This window comes from Crocodylus siamensis, chromosome 4 (assembly GCF_052110815.1).
Source record: "Crocodylus siamensis isolate JL-2025a chromosome 4, ASM5211081v1, whole genome shotgun sequence".
Taxonomy (NCBI): Eukaryota; Metazoa; Chordata; order Crocodylia; family Crocodylidae; genus Crocodylus; species Crocodylus siamensis.
This window is the reverse complement of record NC_143398.1, coordinates 112,527,801-112,540,284: the sequence shown is the minus strand read 5'-3', so window position 1 is coordinate 112,540,284 and position 12,484 is coordinate 112,527,801. Positions and strand designations below refer to the sequence as shown.

The 12,484-nt window shown below is 46.2% G+C and overlaps 1 protein-coding gene across 3 annotated transcripts in view; it reads left to right on the top strand.

Moving 5' to 3' along the window:
• Positions 1-12,484, top strand: part of KDM5A (lysine demethylase 5A) — a 79,610-nt gene that overhangs the window by 15,267 nt on the left and 51,859 nt on the right. For all 3 annotated transcript variants that reach the window (XM_090043396.1, XM_090043395.1, XM_090043397.1), the window contains 2 exons: positions 6,366-6,471; positions 7,047-7,135. In XM_090043396.1, coding sequence (XP_089899522.1) covers positions 6,366-6,471; positions 7,047-7,135 — 195 coding nt within the window. The remainder of the gene's footprint in view (positions 1-6,365; positions 6,472-7,046; positions 7,136-12,484) is intronic.

The following is a 12,484-nucleotide window of genomic DNA, read 5'->3' as shown; positions in this document are numbered from 1 at the left end:
TTCCCTTTACTACTATTGGATATGGTGGGAAAGACAAGCAATTAACAATTTTCAAGAAAAAGAGGATGGTAATGAAGAAGCAGAATTAATACTAGAAAATAAAAATGGTGTTACATATTTTGTGGGGAGAAAAAAAAAGGTTGAGGGAAGGTGGGTCACTCTGAATGAGAGGGACTAAGTTAATTGAAAAACAGTTTAGGTACATTTTCTGTTCAAACTTTTTGGTAAATTAAGTAATTAGGAAAGACCTACTTTTTTTAAAGATCATTATTAGGGTTGGAAGGGACTTTAGGAGGTCATCTAATCCAAGCTCCTGCTCAAAGCAGGACCATCCTCAACTATATCATCCTAGCCTAGGCTTTGTCCAGCTGGGTCTTATAAACCTCCAAGGATGGAGATTCCATAACCTGTCTGAGTAGCTCGTTCCAGTGCTTTTGTTACCTTCTTAGAGAGAGGTTTTTTTTTTTCTGATATCTAACCTAAAGTTCCCTTGCTGCAACTTGAGACCATTGCTCCTTCTATTATCTGCTGCCACTGAGAACAATCAGCTATGTCGTCTCTGTAACCACCCTTCAGATAGCTGGAGGTTGTTATTAAATCCCCTCTCAGTCTTCTTTTTGCTAGACTAAATAATCCCAGTTCCCTCAGCCTCTCTTTTGAAGCCCTGTTCCCCAGGTCCTATCATTTTCATTGCTGTCTGCTGGGCTGGGGATTTTCTCCAGTTGGCCACATCCTTTCTGTAGTGGGGGGCGGGGGGCAAAACCTGGATACAGTACTCCAGATTTTGCCTCACCAGTGCTGTTTAGAGGGGAATAATTACTTCTCTCAATCTGCTGGCAACACTTCTACTAATGCAGCCTTGTATGCTGTTAACTTTCTTGGCAATAAGGGCACACTGTTGGCTTGTATTCATCTTGCTGTCCATTGTAATCCCCAAGTGTAGATCAGGTAGGCGAATGCTTAAAAAGCCAAAACCATCAGGATGCAGCCTGGGCTCCTCAGTGATTTGGATGATAAATTTACCAATCCACTTTTAAATTCTGAAAAATAATGGTAATGAAAAAATCATGATGACATTAAAAAAAAGATGCTATTGAAGGGACACTAACCTCAAATTCTGGAGAGAATTTTTTTAAACACTTTAAAGCAGACCTGGGTAATACATCTGCCCTGAGTTCCCATACAATTTTTTAAGGGTTTTATGTCATTTTCATATTTTGAAAACCTTCCTCTCCTTTTTGCAGTGTAGAAGATTCTTAGAGTAGAATCTAGCTATACATGGAAACAATGATACCTACTATAAAAAAGTGCAGGTAGTTGCATAAAATAATACTGTCCCAGAGGGACAATGAGAGGGGAGTGGGAGACCCCTCTGTTGGCATGGGTCGCAGTAGAGACAACCTGCCACAATGCCAAGAAGAAAAGCCCTGATAACAGGGCAAACTTACTGCCCACAGGCACAGCTGGGCTGAATGAGTCCCAGAGGGGCAGAGTGTCCGTGCAATTCATCAGCTTCTTTTCCCTGCGACTGGGGCTGATGTGCCCTGATGATGTCATCAAGGAACACCATACGGCAGGGATAAAAGCTGGGAACAGGAAGGCAGCAGGGGGACAGCTGTGGGACCACTAAGCCAAATGAAAACCCCGGACATGGCTAAGGACGGGCTGTAGAGGGACCCAGCCAGAGGGTCCAAGGCCTGATTTTAAAGGGCCACACCACCCTGGACGGTGAGGGAGTCAGTCAGGAGGAGAACGCTGAGAGATAGCAAAGCCGGCAAACGTAGGATGTGTGAATGGGAGTGGGCAGAGGCCCCTCCCTGGAATTTTGGTTCTTTAGTTATATTTTAGTTACCTTGAAACTCCTCCCTGCCCCCTTGGCAGATGCCAAGGGTGAGCAAGCCAGGGCCACTCAGAAGAGCCCAATGCAGATAGGCTAGGCACACCAGTGAGGTCATTGGACCGCCTGGGCAAACCTGGGTGGTGGGAAGAAAGACTTGCCAGCACTGAGGGCCAGAGAGGGAGGGGGGGGTACCACAACAAGGCGGATCAGAATCGACCATCATTCGGCTGCACTGATAGGCTGGTGCATGACTAGTGTGTAGTGGAGGTGGAGCCCCAAGAATGATCTCTAGTGTTGATGTCCAGCACGTTCCCCATGAAGGAAGAAAGGCCTACTACTGAACAGAACACCCAAGACGTGGCAGGCCCCCAAGACCAGGGTATTCCCTATGGAGAACGTGACACCGCGTCGCAACAACTGGAGCCATCTGTGTGACATACCCCTAGGGTGTGCTCCAGGGCCTCATGGGAGAGGCTCCATGAAGTTAGGCGGGCACAAGTACAAATGTAATAATTTTTGCTTATAACCTTGGACACTGCCTGTATCAATAGTTACAAAAATATTGTGTGGGGTTCTTTTTTCCCTCAGCTTTATAAAGGTCACCTTATAAGGATAAGGCACTATTTCTGTAGAACCATAATTTGATCATGTTATACTGTTGCCCCATTGTGATTTCTGGGGCCTTATGGGTGGCACGGCCTGTTGGGGATGTAGCCCCTCCCCTCACGACTTTGATGTTAAGTTATCAAGAGAGGGGGGTTCAGTGGAGATCTTTCTGGGGAGGCTTCCTGACAAGGCACTACTCACGATTCTTTGGCATGATGTTCCATGGGGCTCTGCCTCCCCTACACCCTGTCCACTCGCCAGCTGGATAGGTGGTGGTGTGATGGTGGTTTTGGCTTCGCAGGCTTGCCCTTCTGCCTGCTCCAGGTGGGGGACCCACGTTGGAGGGCTCAGTCAACTCTTGTCCCTCTGGTGTTGAGGCCCCAATCTTCTTGCTCTGACACTTTGTTTTTTTTCCTCTCTACTTTTCCTTTTCCTGTTTTCCCTCAGAAGAAATACTCTCCTGGGGAGGAGGGGGATGGGGAGCTGCCTCCTTTCCCCCTGCCTCCTACCTGGGACTTAAATGCCTCCCCAGCTCTGCCTCCGGCAGGGGGCTGAAGTGCTTCCCCTGCTCTGCCTCTGGCAGGGAGCTTGTGGATTTCCCCTGCCATGCTCTCCAGTGCTGCTCCGGCAGTGTCACTCCTCTTCCCTGCAGGAGCCTCAGCACATCTGGTGTGCTGTCCACCTACTCTCTCTCCCTCTGGCTCCTCCCTTGCCTGGGGTCTGTTGGGGCTTTTGTACTGGCCGCTGCGGTTGGTCCAGCTCTTCCCCACGCAGGGAACAACCGATTAAACAGCTGGCATAATAACGCTGGCTCGTGTGGCTGCGGCCACGGTCCGGCTCCTGCGCTGATGGGCCGGCAGCAGGTAAGTTCTCCCCATGGGGGGTCTGTTTCTGGGTTTTGGGACCCGTGGAGCTCTCCTTTGCCCCTTTGAAAGCCTGTGGGGACGTGTCGCCACCACACCCATATGAAGGAAACCCTTGACCCTTCCTCCCCCTCTTATCTCATTTAACAATTTTGGGAGAGTGGAGGAAATAGAAAAGTCTGTTAAACTTGCTTCATTGTAAGCTCTCAAATGTTCTAGGTAGGGATAAGAAGGTTGTGTGCTGGCATGTGCAAAAACACAAGTGTCACCTGAGTTATTAAAATAGAATCTCTTTCTAAAGGTATACAGTGTGTGACAGTAGTGTGTGTAATATGTTGCAGTTATAGCTGTGGTTACCATTCATTTTTGTGCTAGAGTGCTTATTTGATGAAGGTGTTTAGGCACATCACTTTTTGTTATCTCTTGGAGGTGGAAGCAAAGGCATTATTCACAAAGTATTGGAGGGCATTAGTGGCATAGATTATGTGAAAGTGGTTAACTTTTTTTTAAGTTACGCTCACTTAGAAGTATGGTGGAATCAGAAAAGTAGTATGGGTTTATAAGTCTAGTCATAAGCTTGCTTTGTTACAGAATTGCAAAACTAATGCTTGAAGGTATGTTTGTATTTTAATAAAGTCTATAATATTCAAATTCATTTTTCAAGTAGAATTGAAGATCATTTTGGATTACAATAATGGAAGGGGCAGCGTTGCAGGAAGTATTAATAAACCGTAATGTGAAACAGGATTGTACTGGGTTGGGGAATGTAATCTGACACTAGGAAAATCTTTTAAGTTTCATTGTATTTGTTTGCAGTAATCAACTCAGAGTGAGTAAATTGTGTTTAGAAAACAACTTTCAGGTAAAATTAATATTAGCTTTGATTGTAATATGTCAAAATGTTGTTACTTAAGTAACCTAATACAGCAAAATAATTTTTTTGTGTACTTCATAAATGAGTCTTCTGCATAGTGAATATACACACTTTCCCATTATAATTGATCCATTGACTCCTTGCTTTCCTTTTATGAACAAAGAAGGTGAACTGCAAATCCTTAAATGTAGGCAATAAACTTCAAAAAATCAGGACTTAATATCAGGATGGATTTAATAAAAGTGAACTTTTAAAAAAAAGTTCAAGTTGATTGTATCTCTCTACAATGGGAGGAATTGCTGTCACTAGTTGGGACACCAGTACAGTATAAATTATTCATGCAGATGGGAATACAAACAGAAGACAGTTAAATATTCTGTGCTGAATATCAATATGATGCATAGGTAAACAATCCATAAACAAATAATTAAATAGAAGGGAGACATTTGGACAAGAGTACTATTGAAATGAATGATGGTGGCTAGCAAATGAGGCTTAAGTATTCAGTTTATTTTGGCAGCCAGAAAAGCCAGTGATTGAACTGAATACATGACAGTCCTCTTCATAGTTTCATTGCAGCTGTACACAGATCTGTGGGGAACTCCAAAGACTGGATGACAAAGTGCAGGCAGGCTGGACCTGTCCCACAGGCTAGGGGTTGAGTACCCCTGAGTTAGTACTTAATGAACATAACTGCATGGTGTCATGGATTTTTAAAAGCTTTTTAAATAAGTATTTGTTATCTTAATGGACTGACTTTTTTGAACATTTTGCAGGAGTGATGGGTCTTAAGAGGAAGGTCCTGAATGAAAAAAATTCAGTAACAAGTGCCTGAAAAACTTTGCAACATTAGAGAGGCAGTGTGGAAAGTCACAAGGTGGTTGAGAGACTTGGTAGATAAAAGGGGCACCTAGAATCCTGTCACGGTTTTTAGGGTTTTGGCAATGATGCATAAAATAAGGTTGAGGAAGTAGGAGGGGATCAGTGATGGGTCATCATCAGGAATGAATGGGTAAGACCAAGAGGTGCATTGATACATTGTACCGATATCTGATTGGTACTGATCTAAAGAAAATTTACTATATCAGATATTGGCCCAATGGGGCTGATAGTTTGGCTGATAAATGCTTGTACTGTGTGCAGCTGCAATGCAGTGAGGAGCAGAGCTGGCAGCATGCCGAGCTGCCTCCAGCTGTTTAGTCCAGTGTGGTAGGAGGGAGGGGGAGGGAAGGTGCGTGGGACAAGTTGATCGACGCCCCTTGTGGTGAGGGAGGGTCAGGCGCTCCCCAGGTGGGATGGGCATGTGGGGGAGTTGGCTCCTGCTGCTGCGCATGCCCCCTGGATCTGCGCAAGGTGGGTCAGGGTGGGCTGCAACTGGTGCTGCGCAGGGCTCTTGGGGGGGCGGGGGGGGTGGGGCTGGACTCAGAGCAGGCACTGGCAATGCTGGGAGGATGCTGCATACACCCCAGATTTTGTTGCTGCTTTGCTCTTAGTGCCGCTGCTGCCAGCCTGGCTTTTCCCAGTGTGTGGGTGGAGGCAGGTTGTTGAGCCAGAGCAGCACCGAGCAGCTGGCGATGGTGACGCTGGGAGCAGAGCAGCAGCAAAATTCGGGATGGATGCAGCATCTTCCCAGCGCCTCTGCTGCCTGCTCTGAGTCCAGCCCTGCCAAGAAGAGCCCCGCACAGTGCTGGCTGCAGCCTGCCCCGCACAGCTCTGCGGGGCACACTCCTCCCCTGTGCGCTTGCAGGGTTCAAGGAGCAGCAGGAGCTGCCCCCCCTACCCAGCTGCAGTGCCCCCATGCCCCCCTTGCCTGGGCAGTGCCTGCCCCTACCCCCTCCCTCCCCACAGGGGACATTGATCTTCCCTCATGCCCCTTCCACCACACTGGATTTACTAGCTGGAGGCAGCTGTATCGGAAATTGGATTGGTACTGGCCTCAAAAAACTGTATAGATACCCCCCTAGAAAAGCCTAAACAAGATTCCAAGACATTTCATTGACTGAATCTAACTTGTAGTATGCAGATATGCTTATAGATTTTGTACCTATTGATGGTTCACATTGCTAGGGATATGACTGGGGACACGCAAAGAAGGAAGAAGTTTAGAGGTATAAGTAGACGTTGAAGAGAGGAGACCGGAAAGAAAGCTGTTTATACTGACTTGCTATTTTTTTATTTGCAGACAGAGACGGGGGAAATGAGTAGAAATACTGAACTGAAGAAGCTGCAGATCTTTGGAGCTGGACCCAAGATGATGGGATTGGCATTGGGATCAAAAGATAAGGAAGGTAAGTAAGTCTCTGTTGCTGTTGTAAGATGGGAAGGACTAGTTAGTCTGAAACAGTCCTTTGAAACAAACCTCTGCTGTCTCCAGACACAAGTGGGAAGAGATTAAAGTGGGGCAACTGTAACAGGGCAAAGGAAGTTAAAACTTTTTTTTGTTTTTTGAGAAGGATAATGAAACCCAGGATAACTAACTGGTTTTGTAGGATTGTTCCTATGTCTTGATACTGAGTTAGTTCTTTATATGGTTAAACATGAGCATCAACCAGCTGCTGCACAAATTAATTGCAAATGAACTGAATTAGAAAAGTGGTGCATTAATTTTAAGAGCATTCACTTTTGCTGAGCGTGTGGTTTGAGAGTATTGCAATATGTTTCATGGGGTGACTGGATCACTTGTTAAGATCAGCAAGAGATGTTTTACCCTTCCTCAGTTACACAACTTTGGTGCTAATTATCCAGGTGCAACAACCCATTCTTGTTTTTCTTGGAAGCATTGGATAGTCTTTGCTGCTTAGAGGCAGGATATTACATGATCTGTGTGCTATGTTTAATTACATGACACTGTCTTTGCTCCAAGATGAGGTGACTCGAAGACGCAAAGGCACCAGGTCGGAAGCCTTTGGTATGCAGATGAGGCAACGCAAAGGGACGCTCTCTGTCAACTTCGTAAGTTTAATTCCTTTGCTCTTAAGTAGGCAAGCATAGGAAACTCAGCTATTTTACCTTCATGTGCCTTAAATGACTATAGTTGAACACAGAAGTTGCACTTAAGTGCCATTTTTTACACTTGCACGGTATTTTTTTGGTTCAGTTTCCAGTGACATTACTATATTTGCCCCGTGTTTCCCTTTTGATTATGCTCAGAAGTGTCTAGTATGGCCTTACATGGTCTGTGGCAAAATAGGATTGTGTGGGTAGGTTCATTAACTGTGTTAGTGTGGTTGGAAAAAAACTGTGCCTAGGAACTGTTTAATTCAGGTGGAGGAAAAGGTGGAGGAAACCCTGCCCACTTGGTTTGTTGGTTTGTTTGTTTGTTTGTTAAGCTCAGTAACTCAGACCCACACTTAGATCTATCTTGCTTGGAGTTGGCTTCAAACCTTCATCTTCTGCCTTCCAGCAAAGTGCTTTAACTGCCAGCAGTGGGTTAGGCTGGGGGTGGCTGCCTCTGACAAGAGTGCCGCAACTGGCATGGGCAGCATCTGTGTGTAGCAGATCCGGAAGGGGACAGGAAGCAGAAGGCAGAGCAGGAGATCAGGCAGGGAGTACAGGGCAGGGAACAGAGTAGAAAGCAAAGCAACAGGTCAGGCAGGGGAAGGGGTTTGGAATATCACTTAGGGTGGTTATGGGCCTGTGGCACACCTGCCAAAAAGGTTGGTCCTCCCTGGGCCAGACATTGCTTAGAGGACCCTCTTGAAGCTATCCCATTGAACAGCCAAGAGGGGAAGATGTGAAGCCAGGAAAAGAACAAGCCAGAGGGAAGAGCCTTTCAGTAAGAGGCATACCACCCTGGAGTGTAGGGGCCCTGGTTCTGGCTTCTTCTCCAGCCCCTGCTCCCAGTGGCTTTTGCATCTAATAAGCTCTGCAAAAAATGGATAAGCAGTAGTGGCATAGCTTCTGTCCCAGAGGGTGCCGGGGCCAGAACCTGGGGCCCGGTCCTGTGGCATTATGGGAATATTCAGAGGTGTTCTGATCCTGTGCTAAGTGGGAATGCCATGTAAGTACCAAGATAGTATCAATTACAGAAACCAGAGGATTAACTTTCTCTAAAATTGCCATTTTGAGTTTTAACTTCTTATTTTGTAAGCTGTCCAGATAAAACATAAAGGAAAGCTTTCAAGGAACGATATAAAATCTGTATAGCTTTCTGATACTTGAATATAGGAAAACAGGTATCTAGTTGCTTTTATGTTCTTGGAGAACTCAAGGCCTTGTTTTTAACCTGCTGCACTTGGCTCGTATACTACATTGCTGAATAGGGATTTGTACTTCTAACATATTAGAAAAAATAAGGCTTAGAGACTGTTCAAAGCAGCACGCTGAGTATGTAAAATGCATTATTTTTTTTCTTAGCTTCAGAAAATATTTCCAAAGTGTATTGCGACTAATTGAGACTTTAGTCATCGAGGGCAAAAACTGCCTTTAGCAGAAACGCTAGTAATCTTTTAGATGGTAAAATGCCTCCTGGGATAAATTATAAGAGGCACAAACTGCAAATTTGCAACAATAGATGGATGCTTGAAAGCAGACAACCATGCTAGTATGAATAGGCTTGAGCTTGCCTGAATTAAAAAACTAAAAAAACTTGGGTTTCATTGGTACAGTAAAAGCTCTGTTATCTGGCATCCCCCAGGAATTATCATCTTTTTTTCTTTTTTTTTTTTTTACCCATTTCAGTCCTGAAAATGTCACTTTTTTGGATGGTGCTTTTCATGCAGGGCTTCTGCCATGTCAGGTTTTTTTTGTTTTCGTTTTTGTTTTTAAAGTATGACTGACTTTTATTAAGTAACTTGAAGGAAACAGAACATTTTTCCCCATGTTAAAAATAACATTGTGTGTTTGTGGTGGGGGACCCGTTATACTTTTAGAAATTCTTACAACAGAAACACCATGTGTATTTGAATCCAAGGTGAAGAATTTTTCCTTATTCAACACTGGGGGAAAGGGGTGTGGGGAATAGCCTCATCTAGGATTCAAGTGCTGGGTTGTACAAAGGCTGAAGATGCCATTGCCCCTGCTATCGGGTTGGGGCCAAGATGGTTTGTGCGATGAGGGAGACCATGTGGCATGGTGAGAGAGAGTCAGGATGATGAATGGGGGGGAGACTGCATGGCAGAAGTGGAGCTACTGCGACTCTGCCTCTGGCTTCAACTCAGGCCATGGGCCAGAGGTTCTGTTGGCCCCAGGTCTCCAGTTAGGCTGGAGCTGGAGGCAGAGCCGTTGCATAGGGTAAGCAGCGAAAGAGAGGTAGGGAGGAAAGTGATTAGAGGATGTAGAGACAGGTAGCGGGGGGCAGAGGGGATGCCCTCCAACCACCTGCCCCACCCCTTGGCTACAAGTTGCTTGCTGCCCTCAGTTGCTGCTTTCCCCATTGCAGCAGTTGGGGGTGGGGGGTGAATTTAAGATTTCTGTCCAATAATTAGATTCTATATATGGAAAACTGTAACAAATTTATAATTTCCCATGTAGAAATCTAATTATTGGGGTGGGGGGTTGGTCATTTTAACTTGAAATTGTCTTGGATTTCAGTAAATATGGTAGGTAGTTTGAAACACAGCCTAGACATGGTAATCCATGAGAACCATAGTTTCATAGTTTCTAGGGTCGGAAGGGACCTGAGCAGATCATCTAGTCCGACCCCCTGCCATTGCAGGAAAGAATACTGGGGTCAAACGACCCCAGCAAGGTGTGCATCTGACCTCCTCTTAAACACCCCCAGGGTAGAAGCCTGCACCACTTCTCTTGGAAGTTGGTTCCAGACCCTAGCCGCCCTGACCATGAAGTAGCGCCTCCTGATATCTAACCTAAACCTACCCTCTGCCAGCTTGTGACCGTTATTCCTGGTCACTCCTAGTGGTGCTTGGGGGAACAGTGACTCCCCCAATGCCTGCTGATCCCCCCGACTAGTTTATAACAGGCCACAAGATCCCCCCTCAGCCTCCTCTTTTGGAGGATGAACAGGTTCAGGTCCTGTAGCCTCTCCTCATAGGGCCTGCCCTGTTGTCCCCTGATCATACGAGTGGCCCTTCTCTGGACCCTCTTCATGCTGTCGACATCCCTCTTGGAGTACTGCATCCAGTTCTGGGCGCCACACTTCAACTGCAGCCTGACCAGTGCCGCATAGAGGGGGAGAATCACCTCTTTGGACCTGCTCGAGATGCATCTGTGGATGCATGACAAGGTGCGGTTGGCCTTCCTAACTGCCTCTCCACACTGCCGGTGTTATGACATGCTTTGGAGATTTGTTGGCTCCTTTGGAATTGATCGCTTGACCATTTCAATAGATAATATAGTGTTTTAAGTAAGAATGCAAGGCTGAACTGCTAGGAGAGAGCATACTATACTTAAATAGAATGAGATGCTTCAAGTTTGTGACATATTTGAATTGTGTGGTCTGAAAGTGAAATGAAAAGAACTTAATATGCTGGTGTACTCAGTGACTTTTTTTAAACTAGTGACCTGACTAAAGTTTTTGGCCTGCATAATAGAAAGATCCACAGTTTGGGCTGGGGAACAATGGGAGAACTTGGGGTAAGTAATACGATTCAATGTTAGTTTTAAATGGGCTGTCAGATGTAATAGATGAGTATCATGGGCTAGATATCCTCATTTCAAATGTTATTGAGTAGTTATGTGAAATTTTAGAGTAATGATATGAAAACAACTTGACAGTATTTTTAGGAAGAGTCCTTAGTTTAAATGTTAACTTTAGGGCTGTCCTGTCATATCAGGCCTATAGGAAAAGGAAACTTGTGACTTTGGTTGCTTAGTTAGTCCTTGGTCCCTGAGATGCATCCTGGATGGTGGTTTTCTGCTCCTTGGGAAATGACCTTGGGTTGACAGTAGATCAGGATGTGTTCCAGGGCATGGATTTTGACACTTTTACGCTACTACTTGGAATCTTTGTATTTGTGCATTCGTTGCCTAGATTGGGGCAGGCAATTATTTTAGGCAGAGGGTCACTTACTGAGTTTTGGCAAACTGTTGATGGCTGCTTGGGTAGGCCCTCCCCATGGCAGGTGCCCCGCCCCCTGGTCACCATCTTGGGACTGGTAGTCTCACCCATAACCTCTGACCTTTCCCCTGGAAGTACTCCTTTGGGAAAGAGGGTTTGCCATCTTGTGGGGGGGGGGGATGGGGGACCAAATTCCATACTAAAAATCAAACACCCATAATAATACATTTTAATTTAATTTTAAAAATGTTTTTGTCCTGTTTTTTGGGCGTTTGTGTTTTATATTCAGAAGTGATTGCATATGGAAGGTTGTGGGGGGTGTTTGTGTGTGTGGGGGGGGCGGGGTTTGGGAGCCATGTAGTACAGAGTGGCTGGGCAGGAAAGTGGGGAAAGCAGCGGGGGCGGGGAATGGAAGTGAATGGGAGCATGGGGCCTACACCAGTGTCCCAGGGCCAGCACCAGCGGGGCCTAAAGCAGGACAGTAACGACTTGGACAAGGGGGTGAATAGCACCTTGTTCAAATTTGCAGATGACACTAAGATATGGGGGGAGGTGGGCACATTAGAGGGGAGGGACAAGCTGTAATCAGATCTGGACAGGTTACAGAGGTGGGTGGATGAGAATAGGATGGGTTTCAACACTGACAAGTGTAAGGTACTGCACCAGGGGAGGAAGAACCAGCAGCACATATACAGGCTGGGAAACTCCCCTCTTGCCAGCACAGAGGCAGAAAAGGATCTTGGAGTCATTATTGACTCAAAGATGAACAGGGGCCACCAGTGTGGGGATGCAGTCAGTAAGGCTAACGGTACCTTGTCATGCATCCACAGATGCATCACGAGCAGGTCCAAGGAGGTGATCCTCTCCGTCTGTGCGACTTTGGTTAGACCACAGTTGGAGTATTGTGTCCAGTTCTGGGCGCTGCAATTCGGGAGGGATGGTGGACAACATGGAGAGGGTCCCGAGGAGGGCCACTCGCATGATTGGGGCAGCAGGGCAGGTCCTATGAGGATAGGCTATGGGGTCTGCAGCTGTTGAGCCTCCACAAGAGGAGGCTGAGAGGGGATCTGGTGGCCGTCTATAAACTGACCAAAGGAGACCAGCAGGCAATGGGAGAGTCCCTGTTTCTCCGAGCACTACAGGGAGTAACAAGGAACAACAGCCATAAGCTGACGGAGAGCAGATTCAGGCTGCTTATCAGGAGGCACCACTTCACAGGGTGGCTAGGATCTGGAACCAACTTCCAAGGGAAGTGGTGCTTACTCCTGCCCTGGGGGTCTTTAAGAGGGGACTAGATGGACACCTTGCCCCAGCACTCTTTCCTGCCTGTGGCACAGGGTCAG